We start from the raw sequence: 20,268 nt of genomic DNA, 5'->3' as shown, positions 1-20,268 counted from the left end.
TATTCTAGTCAATTTGGTTTTATACTTATCAGCCAGTTTGTGGTGTTGGTGTTTTGCTGTATGAAAGGTAGAGTTTGCCTCTTTCCCTTGTGGTCAGCGCTGTTCAAAGAGACATCTTCCTGCATTTCCTACACTGCAGACCTGCGTAATAACAAACGACAAATGGTCATTGCCTTTCGTACTTGCCGTTCACTAGAGGTTCCCAGGGCATCTTATCACCAAATAAAAATACAATATTAAAATCAGTTTAAAACACTTTATACTGCCGAGCCACGCAATGACCTGCCTTCATTGTCTCCATAGCGGGAGTTCCCAGATGGCGATGGCGACCTTTTATCTCCGTTAATCGCTGAGCGCCTGCCTCCTCAGCTGGAGGTCTTTCAACGCTGCTCATTTTGAGAGCTCTATCAACCCACACCAGCTGGACACCCCCATTATATATTTCTGAAAACACCCACCCACACAACACAGTGGCAGCTCCAGAGGATTAGAGAAAGGGGTCTGCCTTCGTGAGATTAGGAGTTCTTTATCAATGCGTGGACGATAAATGTGAAAATGAAGGCGATTAAAACCGGGGTGGCACATCTGTACGAATTGGCCTCGGGGGAAGCAGAGGGACGCAGCAGTGGCAGCAGAAACAAAGGGTTCATTGGGAGAAAAACAGAGAAGAAATGGGGCAGGATTGGGGCCGAGGATTTAACATGAACAATTTGAAGATCTCCTCCCTCCTCATCTCTCTAGGTAGCTGTAGATGAGCCACAGACTTAAGCACCTCAGCCCTTGTCTCTGTCTGCAACATGGTGATCAGACCTTGAAGGGCTGTTGTTAGGTTAAAACAATTAATGAAGGAGAAGCGCTTTGGGGACTCCTGATATATACAAAAAAAATGATATTAGAGGGTCAGCAGTCCAATTCTGCAGCTGCTGGGATTTGCCACAGACAAAATTATGGCTGGTAAAAAAACCAAATACCAGCCCCAAGGTTTTATGTTATAAGGGCAGCCTTCCCTGATCTGGTGCCCTCCAGATGTTTTAGACTACAAAACCCATCAGCCCCCATCAGTCTGGCTAATGGGCGATGGGAGTTGGAGTCCAACAACTTTTGGAGGTGGGGATGAGGAGAGAGATTCCTTCGGTTCACATTTCGATGCAAATCTATGTTAACTGGCACTTTCTGAGCAGTATGCAAAATGAAAGGCAGCTGTCTCTTGAAATTCAGCACCAACTTTTGCAATGGGAAGAGCAGACGCCCCCAAAAAAGTGCTTATATTCAAAATGTACAAAAAAACCCAACCCTGCGCTATATCAGAGGAAACTGCCTGGAGAAATGTGTGCGAGAGGCAAAACGGCATACAAAATGGTGCTCGTTAAGCAAAAGAAAGACGTGCGGATTTTCTGGGGTGGGGAAATGAAACGCCCAACTGATGTGGAAATGGAGAGGGGGTGAACTTAAGGTTGGAAGAATGAGAAACCAAAATTGCCCATCCCTATTGGGACGCTTTTGAATTATGGTGCTGGAGGAGACTCTTGAGAGTCCCATGGACTGCAAGAAAATCAAACTGATCCATTCTGAAGGAAATCAGCCCTGAGTGCTCACTGGAAGGACAGATCCTGAAGCTGAGGCTCCAAGACTTTGGCCACCTCATGAGAACAGAAGACTCCCTGGAAAAGACCCTGGTGTTGGGAAAGATGGAGGGCACAAGGAGAAGGGGATGACAGAGGACGAGATGGTTGGACAGTGTTCTCGAAGCTACCAGCATGAGTTTGACCAAACTGTGGGAGGCAGTGGAAGACAGGAGTGCCTGGCGTGCTCTGGTCCAGGGGGTCACGAAGAGTCAGACATGACTAAAAGACTAAACAACAACAAATTGGGAGCACTATCTCTTGAGGACCAGTTTTCAAAGGAGCAATTATACATGGGCCATGGATGCGGAGAGTAGGAAAAGGGGAGGGGGTCACCACTGGGGTCACCTGGACCTGCTCCGGAGGATGGTCACGCAACTGTGGCAACTGGTGCTGCGCTGGAGCGGGGTCTCAGGTTCCACCACCCCAGTCTCCACATCAAAAGAGAACACCTTGTCTGTGCCTTGCTCGTTTTCATCTGTGCCCCCCAGGATGTAGATTTTGCCAGAGCACACGGTGGCGCCGCAGTTCTCCTGAAGGAAGAGGGGAAAGTCAGAAAGAGGAGAGGTCCGTATCCCCTCAAAAATCCACAAAAAACGGCCTCTCAGCTCAGCTGTTATTTGTGCTGGCTCAGCTTCTCCTCGAACACCCACCCCTTTAAACTTGCCCACATCTCAGGGCCGGCCCATGCATGAGGCAAGGTGAGGTGGCAAAACCTACAGGGTCCAGTCTACCTGAAGGAGCGTCTTCACCCCCATCGTTCAGCCTGGACACTGAGGTCCAGCTCTGAGGGCCTTCTGGCGGTTCCCTGACTGCGAAAAGCCAAGTTACAGGGAACCAGGCAGAGGGCCTTCTTGGTAGTGGCGCCCGCCCTGTGGAACGCCCTCCCACCAGATGTCAAAGAGAACAACAACTACCAAACTTTTAGAAGACATCTGAAGGCGGCCCTGTTTAGGGAAGCTTTTAATGTTTAATAGGTTAATGTATTTTAGTGTTTTGTTGGAAGCTGCCCAGAGTGGCTGGGGAAACCCAGCCAGATGGGTGGGGTATAAATAACTTCTTCTTCTTCTTCTTCTTCCTCTTCTTCTTCTTCTTCTTCTTCTTATTCTTATTCTTATTCTTATTCTTATTATCTCGATACAGTGGTACCTCGGTTTAATAACAGCCCCACTTATGAACGATTCGGTATACGAACTCCACAAAACCGGAAGTAGTGTTCCGGTTAGCGAACTTTACCTCGGTCTATGAACAGAAGCCGAATGGTGGAAGGGCACCGGCGGCGGGAGGCCTCATTAGGGAAAGCGTGCCTCAGTTTAAGAACAGCTTTGGTTTAAGAACGGACTTCTGGAACGGATTAAGTTTGTAAACCAAGGTACCACTGTATAGATCGTTCTTCCCTTCCTTGTTCCAAATGTAGATCTTCCCTCATCTGGTAGGAAGGAAGGACACCACTTTGGGGTCTACTCAGGTGTAACGATCTCTGGCAGGCAAGCAAGGCCCGATAAGAAGTAAAGACCCTCCAGCATTTTTATGTACGTTTATTTAAAAAAAGACACACCCAGAGCACAGCTTCTCGCCTGCTCGCATTTACGATAGTTGATCAGTCTGAATTTTCGCCCCTCCCACAGCAGGAAGGACGCCAAACTACTGCCTTTCCCTTCCGTTGCCATCAGATCTTATCCAGATGCCTAGAACGGGGACTGAGAAGTTGGCCTGCCCCCTCCTCCCCACTGTCACTCGACACAGACTCAGATCTCGGCTTATTTGCTGATTGCCTAGCAACGCTCTGGCTGCCTCCCAACTCTTCCTCTCCTTGAGAGCTAACAGTCTTCCCCAGGAAGGGGGGTCAAATTGCCCTTTCTTGACTTTGTCAGCCAACTCTCATCTGAAGAGTCAGTCCCTCATTTACTTAGTTCTATTTCTAGTCTCTAGGGATGTGGGTGGCGCTGTGGGTTAAACCACAGAGCCTAGGACTTGCCAATCAGAAGGTCAGCGGTTCGAATCCCCGCGATGGGGTGAGCTCCCGTTGCTCTGTCCCAGCTCCTGCCAACCTAGCAGTTCGAAAGCACGTCAAAGTGCAAGTAGATAAATAGGTACCGCTCCGGCGGGAAGGTAAACGGCGTTTCCGTGCGCTGCTCTGGTTCGCCAGAAGTGGCTTAGTCATGCTGGCCACATGACCCAGAAGCTGTACGCTGGCTCCCTCGGCCAATAAAGTGAGATGAGCGCCACAACCCCAGAGTTGGCCACAACTGGACCTAATGGTCAGGGGTCCCTTTACCTTTTTACCTATTTCTAGTCTAACTCATTCCCTGTGCTCTGGGTGGCCACGTTCCTGACATCAGGCACCAAAAGGTCTTGAGCCAGCCCCGCCACATCTCATTTGATACCAGGATTGGACACCCACCCTCCTTGTATTCTGAACAGGAGCAGCACGAGAACAGGTCCTTTTCTGTGGTGGCTCCCCGCTTGCGGAATGCTCTCCCCAGAAAGGCTCGTCTGGCCCCATCGTTACATACATTTAAACGCCAGGCAAAAACATTTATTTTCCACTAGGGGCCTTTGGCTTGTATTTTTTTATTAAACTTGTTGGTTTCTTTATCTTGCGCCCAGGGCAACTCAAAACAATTTACAATTTAGTGAATAATAATAGAAAATAAAATAATAAAATAGCTACTTCCTGTGAGCAAGCAAGACAATAGCTGGTGTAGGTGCCTTTATCCCTACTGATGGCTGGTGAGGAGCCTGTTTTCACCATTCTGGGATCCTGTCTCTTTTTTCTGCCCTTTTAGATGTGGCACTCCATCTTGGAACTGGTCCCACAACAAATTCTCTAAGGGCCCAATGGCATTCTCCTTACCAGAGGTCCCAGGAGGGACGCAACTTCAGCCCAGGTGTCCGTCTGGGGGCTGTAGCTGAAGATTTTACTCAGCAGTCCTCCAACAACGTAAATTGTGTGATCCAAAGCAACGGCGCTGAGGCATCGCTGGCGGAAAGGGGCTGCTGACAGAAGGATCCACTTGTTTTCCTCTGGGTCATAGCACTGAACCTGGGGGAGCAATAAATAATAATAATAATAATAATAATAATAATAATAATAATATTTACATCCCATCCTCCCCAGCTGAAGCCGGGCTCAGAGAACAGTAAAATAATACAGCATTCTAAAATCAATTCCTTATAAAATCAGTTCAAATCAAATTAATGGCAACCACTGGGCTAGAGTTCTGTGAGGATTACTGAAGGAGGGGGTCAGGCTGTGCCTTGGCCAAAGGCCTGGTGGAACAGCTCTGTCTCGCATGCCCTGCGGAAAGATGTCAAGTCCCGCAGGGCCCTAGTCTCTTGTGACAGAGCGTTCCACCAGATCGGGGCCACGACCGAAAAAGCCCTGGCTCTGGTTGAGGCCAGCCTAACCTCCCTGTGGCCCGGGACCTCCAAGATGTTTTTGTTTGAAGACCGTAAGGTGAAACATACCAGGAGAGGCGGACAGATGCAGAGGCTCAGTTTGCAAAAGACCCCACGGCCCCCCAAAGGTTGGCAACCCCGGCAGTACCTTATCTGTGTTGGCCCCGTCCTCCACGGCGCCCCCGATCACATACAGCTTGTCGAGACACGGCACCACAGCCGCCGAGCTCACTGTCTCGGGCAATGGCGCAACATCTGCCCAGCTGTTGGAAAAGGCGTCGTAGCATTCCACGCTGGCCAGGCAGCCAAAGCCGTCGTAGCCGCCCACCGCGTAGATCTGTCGGCGAGAATTGGGGAGGACGCGATTCATCAGATCTCTGATCTCACCCAGATGCAGGCGGGCTTGTAAATGGGGTGCGGGCAGAGCGAGAGGCAGCGTGGTACAGTGGTTAGAGTGCCGGACTAGGGTTCAAATTCCCCACTCAAAGCCACCTTGGCCCAGCCTCAGTCGCCCGAACTACTTTGCAGGGTTGTTGTGAAACATAAAATGGTGCAAATTGTGTAAAAGAATTTTGGCAAAGGGTATTTAAGGAGATGACAGAAATCGCTGGGTTAAAGCTGACCGTTTTTTAAAAATGGAAGTGCAGCTTGTAAATTTGCAAATAAATAAATAAATAGAAAGGAAATACACAGGTGCTAGAACTGAAATACATGGAAGCAGGGCCAGATACAGGTTTGATGAAGCCCTAAGCTACTTAAGGTAATGGGGCCCTTTATATGTCCAGCTGTCCTTTGTCAACAACAAATTGTCACTGTTTTTTTGTGTTGGATATATGCTATATGGTAATTTATGGACATAATAGGTATCGAAAGCCATTTGCACATAACAAAATAACCAGTCCATGCAGTGCCAGTGGTCAGTGCCAGCAGCAATGGCGGACCTCCTTTGAAGTTCGGAGGGGGTAGCCCAGTGGGAGATCGGGTCCTGTGCGCTCCGGCGAAGCGGGGACCCTTAGAAATCGCAGGCGCGGACGCCTGCGAACGTGGAGGCTCGGCGGGCACCTTGAAGCGCCCCCCCCAACCTGAAAGGAAGCCTTTTCGAGGCTTCGGAAGGGAGCGGGGGAGAAGCGCGGTGCTGCGAGCGGATCGCTGCTCTCACTGAGTGAAGCCGCGTTGCCGTTGCTGGAGAGCGCTGACTTATTCCTGGGACATTTGGACTTAAAAACTAACCGTGAGTAGAAGAATTGGATAAAAGAGCAAGATTTGGATTAATTTGGAACTTTGGCGAAAAAGCGGAAAAGTTTAAAGCTGTTTAAAAATGTCTGAATTGGCTACTGCGGTGGAAGCGTAAACAGGAAGTCCGCTTCACTGCACTGTATAAAGAACAAAGCAAAGAGATTTGGAGCTAAACGTGGGAAAGCTGAATTGAAATAAGCGTTTCTTTCTGACCTGAAAACTTTGGAGGGATCTACCCTTAAGAGAGTTAAGGGAAAGACTTTTGATTCTATTGGACTGTTTAAATTGAAGGATCAAATGAGTGATCTGTCACTCAGCTGTCAAAGCTGTCAAAGCTGCTAAAGCTGTTTGCTGGCTGCAGAGGAGATACATAGTGGCCAATTTTACTGGGAAAAGATTGGAAAGGACTGGAAAGTTATATTGTGTCTTTTACTTTTGACTCTTTTTTACTCAGTATCTTTCCCCTGTTGTTTCCAATAGACAGTAATTTGCTAGGTGGTAACAGTGTCCATCTAGAGGGACTCTCTGCAATTGCAGGAAAGGAAAGGAATTTTCCATTTATAAACAGGAATATCAGACGTGGGAAAGGAATTTGACCTTCACTCTGTTATGGCTGATGGTCACAAGGACCAGTCCACTTTGAGATCAGGGAAACCTTGGACACATAGAAGGCAATCATCTGCTGGTTTGCCCGCATCGGCAATACAACCTAAGTCTGGTGGAATGTCTGAGGAACTTTTAGCCAGTGCTCTGACTAAGATTAATGAATCAATACAGCAGCTAAGTACAAAAGTGGGGGAAACCAATAGGAAGGTGGAAGAGACCAATCAGAAAGTGGATATTGCAAACAGGAAAATTGACTTAAACACAGAAACATTAGGTAACTTGGAGAAAAAAGTAAACAGCAATACGGAATCTATTCAGAAATTGTTGCAAGACTCAAAGTCTATACAGGAAAAAACTGCTGCTGTAGAATTTAAATTGGGGCAATTGGAAACTGAAAAAGTACCAGACTTACAGAAAGAGATTGCAGAACATAAGTTAACGTTATCTATGATTGACTTGAAAGACAAACAAACGAATCTTAGAATCAGAGCTGTTCCTGAGTTGGAGAAAGGTACCTTGATAGACTTTTTGACACAAGAATTTTTGGACTTTTGGAAATCGGAATTGAAACAAGAGGATTTTAAGATTGTGAGGGCTTTTCGACTGGGGAAAGGAGGAAGAAAGATTAAAATAAGGGACTGTTTGATTACTCTTCGATCCAAAGAAGAAAGGGACAAAATTTTGGGTTTACACTACGAAAAACCCTTGACAATTATACAATCAAAAGTGGAAATTTTTAAAGACATACCAAAACATCTTCTTGATTTAAGAAAGGACTTTGGAGACCTGGTGGACTTGTTGAGAAAAAACAAAATTCTCTTTAGGTGGGAATTTCCCCAAGGTCTATCCTTCAGCTTCAAAGGAAGAAAGACCAAGATCAGATCAGTGGAGGAAAAGAACAAGTTTCTGAGTGCATACGAAGAAGATTTACTGAAAGGATTGGGAAAAGACATTGTGATACCGGACAAGAGTCTGCAAGAAAAAGGGAAACCAACGCCACCGACAGATATAGACAATCTTCTTGGGGCTGTTGGAGGAGAAGGAGAGTAGCTACAAAATGACACTACAAATTTTAAGCTGGAATATTAATGGCCTAAATTCGTCGGCAAAAAGGGGGAGAGTATTTCATACATTGAAAAAAGAACATTTGGACTTGATTTGTTTACAAGAGACTCATGTGACAAGGCTACATCGGAAAATCCTGATAAATAAAAGATTGGGAGAGGAATTTATTTCATCGGATAATGTAAAAAAAAGAGGGGTAGTACTTTATGCGAAGGAAAGCCTGTCACCAAAATTTATATTTAAAGATGACCAAGGAAGATATATAGCAATTGAAATTCAATTTCAAGGACAGAAATTTTTGATAATTGGTGTATACGCACCAAATGAGGGAAAATCAGAATTCTTCAAGAAACTGCACGAAACTCTCCTGGACTATCTGGATTACAACATTATTTTGATGGGAGATATGAATGGAGTAGTGTCTACAAATATGGACAAAGCCCAAAGACAAACAGTGACAAAAGATGGAAGACTGCCAAGGACATTTCTTGAAATGACTGACAATATGGATCTTGTAGATATTTGGCGAATAAAGAACCCCTTGGAAAGAGAAGGAACCTTCTTCTCTGAAGCAAATATGACATGGACAAGAATAGACCAAATCTGGACAACTAGAGGACTGGCCCCTAAAATTAAAAAAGCGGTGATCTGCCCGAAAATTTGCTCTGACCACAATCCAGTAAAGATTGAAATGATATCAACGCCAGTTGGGGCCTTTAGATGGAGGATGAATGACTCCTTATTTAGGAATGAGGAAATTATTAAAAAGGCTCAGAAGAATTTGAGAGACTATTTTGAGATAAATTTGAATACTATGACAGAAAAAAGAGTGATTTGGGATGCCAGTAAAGCGGTGATGAGAGGATTTTTGATACAACAAAATGCAATTAGGAAAAGATATCAAAATGAGAAGAGAGAAAAAATCTTGGAAAAAATTAAAGATGGAGAAAAAAGACTGAGAGCGAAACCGAACTCACAGGAGATTTTAAAAGAGATAAAGCTATACCAAGTACAATATATGAAATTGATGAATCAGGAGATAGAATGGAAGATCAAACAGATGAAACAAAAGACTTCTGAATCGGCAAACAAATGTGGGAAGTTACTGGCCTGGCAAATGAAAAAAAGACAAAAGCTGAATACGATTACGAACTTGGTTGTAGAAGGGAAGAATATACAGAATCCTGGAGAGATTCGGAAGTGCTTTCAGAAGTACTTTAAACAGTTATATACGCAGGAGACTCAGAAAGAACTAGACATTGACCGATTTCTGGAAAATAATGGACTACAAAAAATATCTCAAGACAGTAAATCAATATTGAACTCTATAATATCTGACCAAGAAGTGGAAGGAGCCATTCAGAATATGAAATTGGGCAAATCTCCAGGGCCGGATGGACTAACTGCAAAGTACTACAAAACTCTGAAAGAATGGTTACTGCAACCGTTGAAAGAACTTTGCAATGAAATACTACGGGGAGGAAAAGCACCCGAGTCGTGGAAAGAAGCATACATTACACTTATACCAAAAACCGAAGGGGAGAAGACACAGATGAAGAACTACCGTCCCATATCCCTACTAAATGTGGATTACAAAATTTTTGCCGAAATTATGGCTAAAAGATTAAAAAATGTATTGGTAAAAGAGATTCATAAAGACCAGGCGGGCTTTCTCCCTGGGAGACATTTGTCAGACAATACTAGGAACATCATTGATATTTTGGAAAAATTGCAAGTTAATATCAATACTAAAGCTGTTTTAATATTTGTAGATGCAGAGAAAGCGTTTGACAATATTTCTTGGAGTTTTATGAAGAAAAATCTGCAGGGGATGGGGGTAGGTCAAAGTTTCGAAAATGGTATAAGTGCAATTTATTCGGAACAAAAAGCTAAGCTTATTGTGAACAATGTAGTTACAGAAGAATTTAAGATAGAGAAAGGAACAAGACAGGGTTGCCCAATCTCCACATTGCTTTTTATATCGGTCCTCGAGGTTTTGCTCAATATGATTAGAAAAGACCAATTGGTTAAAGGTATACAACTCGGAGCTAAACAGTACAAATTGAAAGCTTTTGCCGATGACTTAGTTTTGACATTACAGGAGCCAGAAGCTAGTACAAAAAGAGTGTTACAATCAATCCAAGAATTTGGTCAAGTAGCAGGTTTTAAATTAAACAAGATGAAAACCAAGGTATTAGAGAAAAATCTTACAGAGATAGAGAAGGAGAGGTTTCAGAAAGAGACAGGATTAACAATTGTTAATAAAGTGAAATATCTAGGGGTAAATATGACTGCCAAAAATGTGAATCTGTTTAAAGATAATTATGAAAAATGTTGGTTAGAGGTGAAGAAGGATTTAGAAGTATGGTCAAAATTGAAGTTATCATTGTTAGGCCGAATTGCAGCGATAAAGATGAATGTATTGCCTAGAATGTTGTTTTTGTTTCAAACATTACAAATTGTGGACAAAATGGACTGTTTCAAGAGGTGGCAAAGAGACATTTCCAAATTTATCTGGCAGGGCAAAAAACCTAGAATAAAATTTAAGATATTAACAGATGCAAAGGAAAGAGGGGGATTTGCCCTGCCAGATCTTAAACTTTACTATGAATCAGCCGCTTTTTGCTGGCTGAAAGATTGGCTACTTCTTGAAAATGTGGACATTTTGGATCTAGAAGGTTTTGATAACGTGTTTGGATGGCATGGATATCTATGGTATGACAAAGTTAAAGTGCATAAGGCCTTTAAGAATCATATTGTCAGGAAAGCATTGTTTAATGTCTGGGTGAGATATAAGGATTTGTTGGAAAGTAAAACACCAAGGTGGCTGTCACCAATGGAGGCAAAGGCATTGAAAAAAACTAATATGGAGACAAACTGGCCAAAATATTGTGAAATTTTAGAACAAGTTGGAGATAAACTAAAATTGCAGAGCTTCGATAAATTAAAAACTAAAGTTCAAGATTGGCTGCATTATTATCAAATAAGGGAGGTTTTTAATTTAGACAAAAAGATTGGTTTCCAGGAGGAAAAATCTAAACTGGAAACGGAATTGTTAGAACCTAAAACTAAAAATTTGTCAAGAATGTATAATCTGCTGTTGAAATGGAATACACAGGATGAAATGGTCAAATCTGCTATGATTAAATGGGCGCAAGATGTTGGGCATAACATTATGTTTGCTGACTGGGAACGGTTATGGACCACAGGTATGAAATTTACGGCCTGTAACGCCTTAAGAGAAAATATAATGAAAATGATTTACAGGTGGTACTTAACCCCAGTCAAGCTAGCAAAAATTTATCACTTGCCTGACAATAAATGTTGGAAATGTAAAGAAAATGAAGGTACTTTTTTTCACCTTTGGTGGACGTGCCCAAAGATCAAGGCCTTCTGGGAAATGATATATAATGAACTAAAAAAGGTATTGAAATATACTTTCTTGAAGAAACCAGAGGCCTTCCTCTTGGGCATGGTCGGTCAATTGGTGCGAAGGGAAGACAAGAATTTTTTTATGTATGCGACAGCAGCAGCAAGAATACTCATTGGGAAATACTGGAAGACACAAGAATTGCCTACCCGAGAAGAATGGCAGAGAAAAGTGATAGACTATATGGAACTGGCTGAGATGACCGGCAGAATTCAAGATCAAGAAGAAGGGTCGATGGAAGAAGATTGGAAAAAATTTAAAACATATCTTCAGAAATACTGTAATATAAAAGAATGTTAGAAAAGGTTGGAGAAGATCATTAGACCGTATTGGCAGACAGAGTATAATGGAATAAGTAAATATGAAGTGTAAAATAAAAGATAGAGGAGAATTAAATATTTTTGAATGTTAAAATAAGCAAATGAAAAGAAGGTTAGAAGGATTTGCTGGAGATACGATTTGAATTAGAATACAAAGCAGAGAAGTGAGAGGAAGTCACGGAAATAAGTAAATGGGAAAACGGTTCTAATGGTTTAAGTTGAATTTTTTTTGTTTGTTTGTTTGTTACTTTTTATTGTGATTTTTTGTCTTGTGTATTTTTCTTTGTATTGTGTGTTTTTCTTGTAGGATGTATGTGATTTGTAGGATGTATGTGATTTGTTTTTCTTTTTTTTACTTTTTTCTTTTTTTTGTAATCTTAAAATTTGAATAAATATTATATATATAAAAAAAAACAGAATGTAGGCACCCTATACAGTGGTACCTCGGGTTACATACGCTTCAGGTTACATACGCTTCAGGTTACAGACTCTGCTAACCCAGAAATAGTGCTTCAGATTAAGAACTTTGCTTCAGGATGAGAACAGAAATTGTGCTCCGGCGGTGTGGCAGCAGCAGGAGGCCCCATTAGCTAAAGAGGTGCTTCAGGTTCAGAACAGTTTCAGGTTAAGAACGGACCTCCGGAACAAATTAAGTACTTAACCTGAGGTACCACTGTATATAGAAAGGAGCAAACCAGTGATATTTTAGGAAGCAGGTTAGCAGGCGGGGCCCATAACTTGCATCGTAGGAGCCTACACAACACAAAACACTGTTGCTGTACATAAGTTTTATTTTATTTATTTTTTTATCTTACATTTTAGAAATGTAAATCCAGGGGGGTTTTCCTTTAAATTTTTTGGGGGCCTCCAAGAGATCGGGGCCCTACGCTATAGCTTGTTTAGCTTATAGGCAAATCCAGCACTGAAATATACTCGGAGTTGAAGCACATAAAGCATTTAAAAACCACATTGTCAGGAAAGCGCTATTCAATGTTTGGTTAAGATATAAGGATTTGTTAGAAAACAAAACCCCAAGGTGGCTGTCACCAATGGAAGCGAAAGCCTTGAAAAAGGTCAATATGGAGGTCAAATGGCCGAAATATTGGGAAATTTTGGAATAAGACGGAGATAGACTGAAATTGCAGAGTTTTGAAAAACTAAAAAACAAAGTGCGAGACTGGCTTCATTATTATCAGATAATGGAGGCATTTAAATTGGACAGGAAAATTGGCTTCCAGGTGGAAAGATCCAAATTAGAAACAGAATTGTTAGAACCCAAAACTAAGAATTTGTCAAGAATGTATAACTTGCTGCTGAAATGGAATACTCAAGATGAAACGGTAAAATCGGCTATGATTAAATGGGCACAGGACGTTGGACATAACATTATGTTTGCTGACTGGGAACAGTTATGGACCGCAGGTATGAAATTTACGGCATGTAATGCCTTAAGAGAGAATATTATGAAAATGATATACAGGTGGTACATAACCCCAGTCAAGCTTGCGAAAATCTATCACTTGCCCGATAACAAATGTTGGAAATGTAAAGAAACTGAAGGTACATTTTTTCACCTTTGGTGGACGTGCCCAAAGATTAAGGCTTTCTGGGAAAAGATATATAATGAATTAAAAAAGGTATTTAAGTATACCTTTCCTAAGAAACCAGAGGCCTTTCTCCTGGGCATAGTGGGCCAAACGGTGTTAAAAAAGGATAGAACTTTCTTTATGTATGCAACAACAGCAGCAAGAATACTCATCGCAAAGTATTGGAAGACACAAGAACTTCCCACGCTGGAGGAATGGCAGATGAAACTTATGGACTATATGGAATTGGCGGAAATGACTGGCAGAATCCGTGACCAGGGAGAAGAGTTGATGGAGGAAGACTGGAAGAAATTCAAAGACTATCTTCAGAAACACTGCAAAATTAAGGAATGTTAGAGTGATGTTGGATTGAAAATAAGTGGTTTCCAGCTGTATAGGTTAAAGTTAAGGATAGATTAAGACTAAAGATCAAGATTAAAGATGTTTAAAGAAATGGAAATTTGATAATAAAAGGGAAAAATTTAAAGGTATATGACATTAAGAACAAGGATTAGGTTTAAAAAAGTTGAAGTTATATATTTTAACACTTTATTAAATTAAAGATTGGGTTTAAAAAAGTGGAAAAGAAACTGCGGGACAAATAATGTGGATTGGAATACAAAAGAGGGAGGTATGAGGAAGTCCAGAAAATAAGTAATTTAAAATTGGGAATGGAAAAGAGAGTTTGTTTTTAATTGTTACGTTTTGTGTTTTTATTGTTAAATTTTGTATTTTTTTTTTTTGTGTGTGTTGTTTTTCTTTTTTCTTTGTTTAAAACCTTAATAAAAAATTATTTTTTTAAAAAAATGAAATATACTCGGAGTTGAGAGTGGATTTCATGCTCTTTATTCAGCTCATAGTGGTGAGGAGAAATGGAAGTTCCCCCGAAATGTCTGCTTTATATACATTATTTACACAATGGGCCCCACGTGATTGGCTAATTCTGGGATTCTCCTGTAGGCCAATCAGGTTGCGGATTCACTTCCACCCGGAGTTGGATTGGGTGGCTCCTACGGACCAATCAGACTGCTGCATTCTGAATCCTATTGTTCTAGGACCAATCAGACTGCTGCATTTTGGATCCTATTGAACTCAGTACATAACAAGCACTGAAGCCGCTGAGCCTTGGGCATTGTGGTAGGGCAATGATGAGTGGTCAGAGGGAGAAGAGGGAGAAGACTGGGAGGAAGAGGCATCGGAAGATGGAGAGGGAACAGGGCTTAGTGAGCGGGGAGAGTCGGTGGTACAGAGGCGACCAGAATCAGAGGAAGAATCTGAAGCAGGAGAGGAGAGGAGAGGCACAGATGCGTCAGGTTGGGGAATAGTAACAAATGCCTCTCCCTCCTGCGGCCACAACACCCCCCACCAATCAGAAAGCAAAGAGAAGTCTGTACCTTTCCCTGGAGGGTGGCCATCTTGTGCCTCCACCGCCCTTTCTGCAAACAGGCGACCCTCATCCAGACGTTCAGCTGGGAGCTCAGCACCCAGACATCTCTGCCGTTCAGGTGGCCTCCTGCAAAAGCAGACACAGAGCAGCCACATAACACAGGAGCCAAAGGGCTCAAGGCATGGGTAGGCAAACAAAGGCCCGGGGGCTGGATTTGGCCCAATCGTCTTCTAAATGCAGCCCACGGACGGTCCGGGAATCAGCATGTTTTTACATGAGTAGAATGTGTGCTTTTATTGAAAATGCATCTCTGGGTTATTTGTGGGGCATAGGAATTTGTTATTTGTTTTTCCAAAATATAGTCCGGACCCCACAAGGTCTAAGGGACAGTGGACCGGCCCCCGGCTGAAAAATGTTGCTGATGCCTGATCTAATCCAACATCCTGTTCTCACAATGGAAAACCAAAAGCAGGACCTGAGCTCAACAGCTCTCTCCCACCTGAGATTCCTACCAACTGGTATTCAGGGCCATTTTGTGGGTTATATCCAGCCTCATAGAACCAGCATGCTTAGCTCTAATTAACGCATGAAGGGGTTAAGACCATAGAGTAAGCTGTCCTGCCAGGTAGCTCACCACGGGAGGAAGGGCTACCAAACTCTTTGTTCCTTCATCTTCCACCACCCAAGCTCTACAAGTAAAGATGTCTAAGCTAGCCGCTCCAAGCCTAGACCACGTGGCTTAAGGAAGTCATCTTTGTGTTTCTATACAAATAATTTAGAAGCATTGAACATTTTGTAACCGGCGTGATACTGCCTGCCTTTTCTTGCCGCTGTGCGGGAAAGCTCATGAATCTGACCTTTGAAAGATTTGTAAGTAAATCATTTTAAACTGTCCAAACGTGTGGTCTCTTTCTCTGCTGAGGGAAGCGGGGGATTTTGGAAGAAACTTAGAAGGGGATATTGGCCCCTTGGCTCTTTCTCATGACACATACAGAAAGGCAGTGTGGTGTAGTGGTTAGAGTGTCGGGTTGGGAACTGGGAGACGGGAATTCTAGTCTCCGCTCAGCCACGGACCTCCCCGGGTGACCTTGGGCCAGTTGCTACCTCTCAGCCTAACCTACCTCACAGGGTCGCTGTGGGGATCAAATGAGGAGGGTGAGAACCACGTGTGCCATTTTGAGCTCCTTGGGGAAAAGGGCAGAATAGAAATGTAATTAATTAATCAATCCATCAGTCATACAGTGGTCTTCTCCATCTCCTCCCAAGGAAGGGAGGAGGCTATTTCTGCGGGGTTGGACTAGATGACCCTCGGGGTCCCAACTCTATGATTCTATGATTCTATGCAGCCATCTCACCTGAGATGTAGACGTCGTTCTTCAAGGTGCAGGCAGCAAACTCTGACTTGCTATATCCAGGGATGCTGGATAGTGGCTTCCATTGCTTGCTTTCAGGGTGGAAGATATCCACAAAAGGAAGTTTGAAGGACCCTTTCTTGCCGCAGCCTCCAATCACAACGATCATCTCTGTTAACTCCATGTATCTGGGATAAGAAAAGAAATTTGTTCGTCTCAGAGGACGGCAAGACCCTTTTGGCAACACAACATGACCCACATCCCTATAAAGGTGGAGGGGACAACGACCTCTGTGCCCCTTCAGACCCAAACAACGTCTGACCTTTAGTGCTGACGATATAAATCTAATAACTGAATAATTTGCTCTTTTGTTTTACTTATTTACTTGTTTTCATCCTGTATTTTATTCTGTGAACAGCCCCGAGAACTTAGGATGAAGAGCGGTATATGAATTTAATAAATACAGTGGTACCTCAGGTGACATACGCTTCAGGTTACATACGCTTCAGGTTACAGACTCCGCTAACCCGGAAATAGTGCTTCAGGTTAAGAACTTTGCTTCAGGATGAGAACAGAAATCGTGCTACGGTGGCGCGGCGGCAGCAGGAGGCCCCATTAGCTAAAGTGGTGTTTCAGGTTAAGTACAGACCTCCGGAACGAATTAAGTACTTAACCCGAGGTACCACTCTAAAATAAATAAATAACCACTTTGTGCTCAACAGGAAGCAATAAAAAGGGCCAAATCTGCAAGTAGGAAGCTACTAACTAAAGGCCCAGTAGCCCAGTAAGGCTTCTATGGCACTTTGCGAGATCACGCTGGAAAGGCTGGTTTTGAAGTCAGTGGCATTTCAAGGGATGGGTAGGAATTCCCACGGTGACAGCAGTCACGTAATTAAAAGATGCCTGCTTCTTGGGAGAAAAGCAATGACAAACCTAGACAGCATCTTAAAAAGCAGAGACATCACCTTGCCAACAAAGGTCCGTATAGTTAAAGCTCTGGTTTTCCCAGTAGTGATGTATGGAAGTGAGAGCTGGACCATCAAGAAGGCTGATCACCGAAGAGTGGATGCTTTTGAATTGTGGTGCTGGAGGAGACTCTTGAGAGTCCCATGGACTGCAAGAACATCAAACGTATCCATTCTGAAGTAAATCAGCCCTGAGTGCTCACTGGAAGGACAGATCCTGAAGCTGAGGCTCCAAGACTTTGGCCACCTCATGAGAAGAGAAGACTCCCTGGAAAAGACCCTGATGTTGGGAAAGATGGAGGGCACAAGGAGAAGAGGACGACAGAGGACGAGATGGTGGGACAGTGATCTCAAAGCTGCTAACATGAGTTTGACCAAACTGCGGGAGGCAGTGGAAGACAGGAGTGCCTGGCGTGCTCTGGTCCAGGGGGTCACGAAGAGTCGGACATGACTAAAGGACTAAACAACAACAAGGAATTCCTACAGGTAGAATTTGGAACACAACGTGTTAAAATAAAATGGAAATAATTGGCCATTGTTTTATATATGTTTTTATATAGACTTCTAAGTAGTAGAAGTTGCCAGAACATTACCCCCTTACATCCTTATTTCTGACATCATGCTATATCAGTATATCACGATGTTTAGCTGGCGATATATCACAAAACTGAAAGCCAGACATCGCTCAGCCCTAATGTGCATCATGATATGCGATATATTGCCAGGTCAAAAATTGTGAAACCAGTAGTAAATGAATTTTGGGAAATGATATATAATGAGTTGGAAAAAATGTTTAAAATATCCTTTTCTGAAAAAATACCCTCAAAGCCTTACTTTTAGGAATTCTAGGTGCCAAAATCTCAAGGGAGCATATAAGACTATTTATGTATGCGACCACAGCTGCCTGGATGTTACTGGCCCAGAGATGGAAAGAAGAAAAAGTCCTTAGCAGAGAAGAATGGCAGATCAAGTGGATGGATTATGCCAAAATGGCAAAAATGACCGGAAGAATCAGAAATCTATTTTATAAACCATTATAAACAGCTAAAAACGTTAGTGGGATTGGAATAACACTTGTAGCTTAATGGTGAATTTTGGACATAATGGAGATGCAAAAAGAGTGAGTGTCTGGATGCGGTTAGAGGATGGATGGCGGCTAACAGATTGAGGTTGAATCCTGACAAGACACTGACAAGTACTGTTTTTGGGGGACAGGGGGCGGGCTGGCGTGGAGGACTCCCTGATCCTGAATGGGGTAACTGTGCCCCTGAAGGACCAGGTGTGCAGCCTGGGAGTCATTTTGGACTCACAGCTGTCCATGGAGGCACAGGTCATTTCTGTGTCCAGGGCAGCTGTTTACCATCTCCATCTGGTACGCAGGCTAAGATCCTACCTGCCTGCAGACTGTCTTGCCAGAATGATGCATGCTCTAGTTATCTCTCGCTTGGACTACTGCAATGCACTCTATGTGGGGCTACCTTTGAAGGAGACCTGGAAACTATAACTAATCCAGAATGCAGCAGCTAAACGGGTGACTGGGAGCAGCCACCGAGACCACATAAGACCGGTCTCGAAAGATCTACATTTCCCAGTACGTTTCCGAGCACAATTCAAAATGTTGGTGCTGACCTTTAAAGCCCTAAACGGCCTCGGTCCAGTAGACCTGAAGGAGTGTCTCCACCCCCATCATTCTGCCCGACACTGAGGTCCAGCTCCGAGGGCCTTCTGGAGGTTCCCTCGCTGCAAGAAGCTAAGTTACAGGGAACCAGGCAGAGGGCCTTCTCGGTGGTGGTGCCCGCCCTGTGGAACACTCTCCCACTAGATGTCAAAGAGATAAACAACTACCTGACATTTAGAAGACATCTAAAGGCAGCCCTGTTTAGGGAAGCTTTTAATGTTTAACAGACCACTGTATTTTTATACTTTGTTGGAAGCCACCCAGGGTGGGTAGGGAGACCCAGCCAGATGGGCGGGGTATAAATAATAAATTATTATTTATTATTTATTTGGATTATTATAAAAAATGCAAGAGGAAAGGACTAAGTATAGGATCCACAAAGAGGAGGAGGGAAGTCATATACAGTGGTACCTCGGGTTACATAAGGTTCAGATTACATATGCTTCAGGTTACAGACTCCGCTAACCCAGAAACATTACCTCGGGTTAAGAACTTTGCTTCAGGATGAGAACAGAAATCGTGCTCTGGCGGCGCGGCGGCAGCAGGAGGCCCCATTAGCTAAAGTGGTGCTTCAGGTTAAGAACAATTTCAGATTAAGTATGGACCTCCGGAACAAATTAAGTACTTAACCTGAGGTACCACTGTATATTGCCAGGTCAAAAAGTATGGAATCAGTATCACAATATGGACTTCAAACCGGTTTGGGATGATATATCGATAGGTTGCCCAGCCCTAGTAGCAACTTTTTCTCTGTCTTTTTACCTTCGGGGTCTAGACCGCCGAGAGCTGACCTCCTTGCCTTGGACATAATACTTGCGGGCTTCTAGCAGCAAAGGGATGCACTCCTTGGATTTCTGGATGAGCTCATCCGTCTCCACCTTTTCTAGAAAATAAACAGGGTCTAGCAGGGGGAGCCTCACGTGCTGGAGCAAATCCTTCAGGCCCCCCTTCCTGGCAACCACATCGTGGTTCACCCACCGCATCACTGCCTCGAAGACGGCTTCCTCCTTGGGGACAGCCAGGTGATCGCTCTCCAGGCAGCTCGCAAACTCCTTGGCTTCCAGCTCCAGAAACTCCTTGTGGTGAGAGATCTCCACAAAGCCCTCCAGCAGACAGTTCTTGCTCCTCTCGGTCAGATATGGGATGGAAAAAGAGTTTGCGACCTTCAGGATGCCCAGACAGTTGTGAGGATGCAGCTCATCTTCTAAGAAGGCAACACAGGCGTCCTTGAGCCTTGGGATTTGGAGAAAGCTGGACAGCTCCAGCAGGTCTTCCACGTTGTCCTCCTGGATGAGGATGTCCCCACCGTAGATGTAGTCCAGGATGAGGCTCAGGCTGGGAGCAGAGACCTCGCGGAGATGGACGGTGCCTTGGCGGCCTTCCTTCGCGCCCCCAGCAAACAGAGCCCGGAAGTAGGTGCTGCTGGCGGATAAGGCAGCCCGGTGGCAAGGGAATTCGTGCCCGCCCATGGTGAGGACCACGTCGGTGAAGATGCCGTCCAGCCGGTAGGAGTTGAGAGTCTGGAGGATCTGCTCGGCGTGGCGAGACCCGCGGCAGAGTTTCACATGGAGGTCTTCGCTACCTCGGCCCAGAGAGGCAGGGTGATCGCTGACGCCCAT

At 43.9% G+C, this 20,268-nt stretch overlaps 1 protein-coding gene across 1 annotated transcript; it reads right to left on the bottom strand.

The window, feature by feature from the left end:
• Positions 1-1,688: 1,688 nt before the first annotated feature.
• On the bottom strand, positions 1,689-20,268 carry KLHL35 (kelch like family member 35; the record flags this gene model as incomplete). The annotated part of the gene is made up of 6 exons (XM_081003901.1): positions 1,689-2,155; positions 4,480-4,668; positions 5,173-5,361; positions 14,662-14,780; positions 16,010-16,194; positions 19,412-20,268. The coding sequence occupies 6 exons, from the start codon at positions 20,266-20,268 to the stop codon at positions 1,967-1,969; spliced, it is 1,728 nt and encodes a 575-aa protein (XP_080860027.1). The 3' UTR covers positions 1,689-1,966.

The sequence above is a fragment of the Podarcis pityusensis genome (genome assembly GCF_964106645.2).
Source record: "Podarcis pityusensis genome assembly, chromosome: 4".
In the NCBI taxonomy this organism is placed as follows: Eukaryota; Metazoa; Chordata; class Lepidosauria; order Squamata; family Lacertidae; genus Podarcis; species Podarcis pityusensis.
The sequence above is the reverse complement of the archived record's forward strand: the minus strand, read 5'-3'. Positions and strand labels throughout refer to the sequence as shown.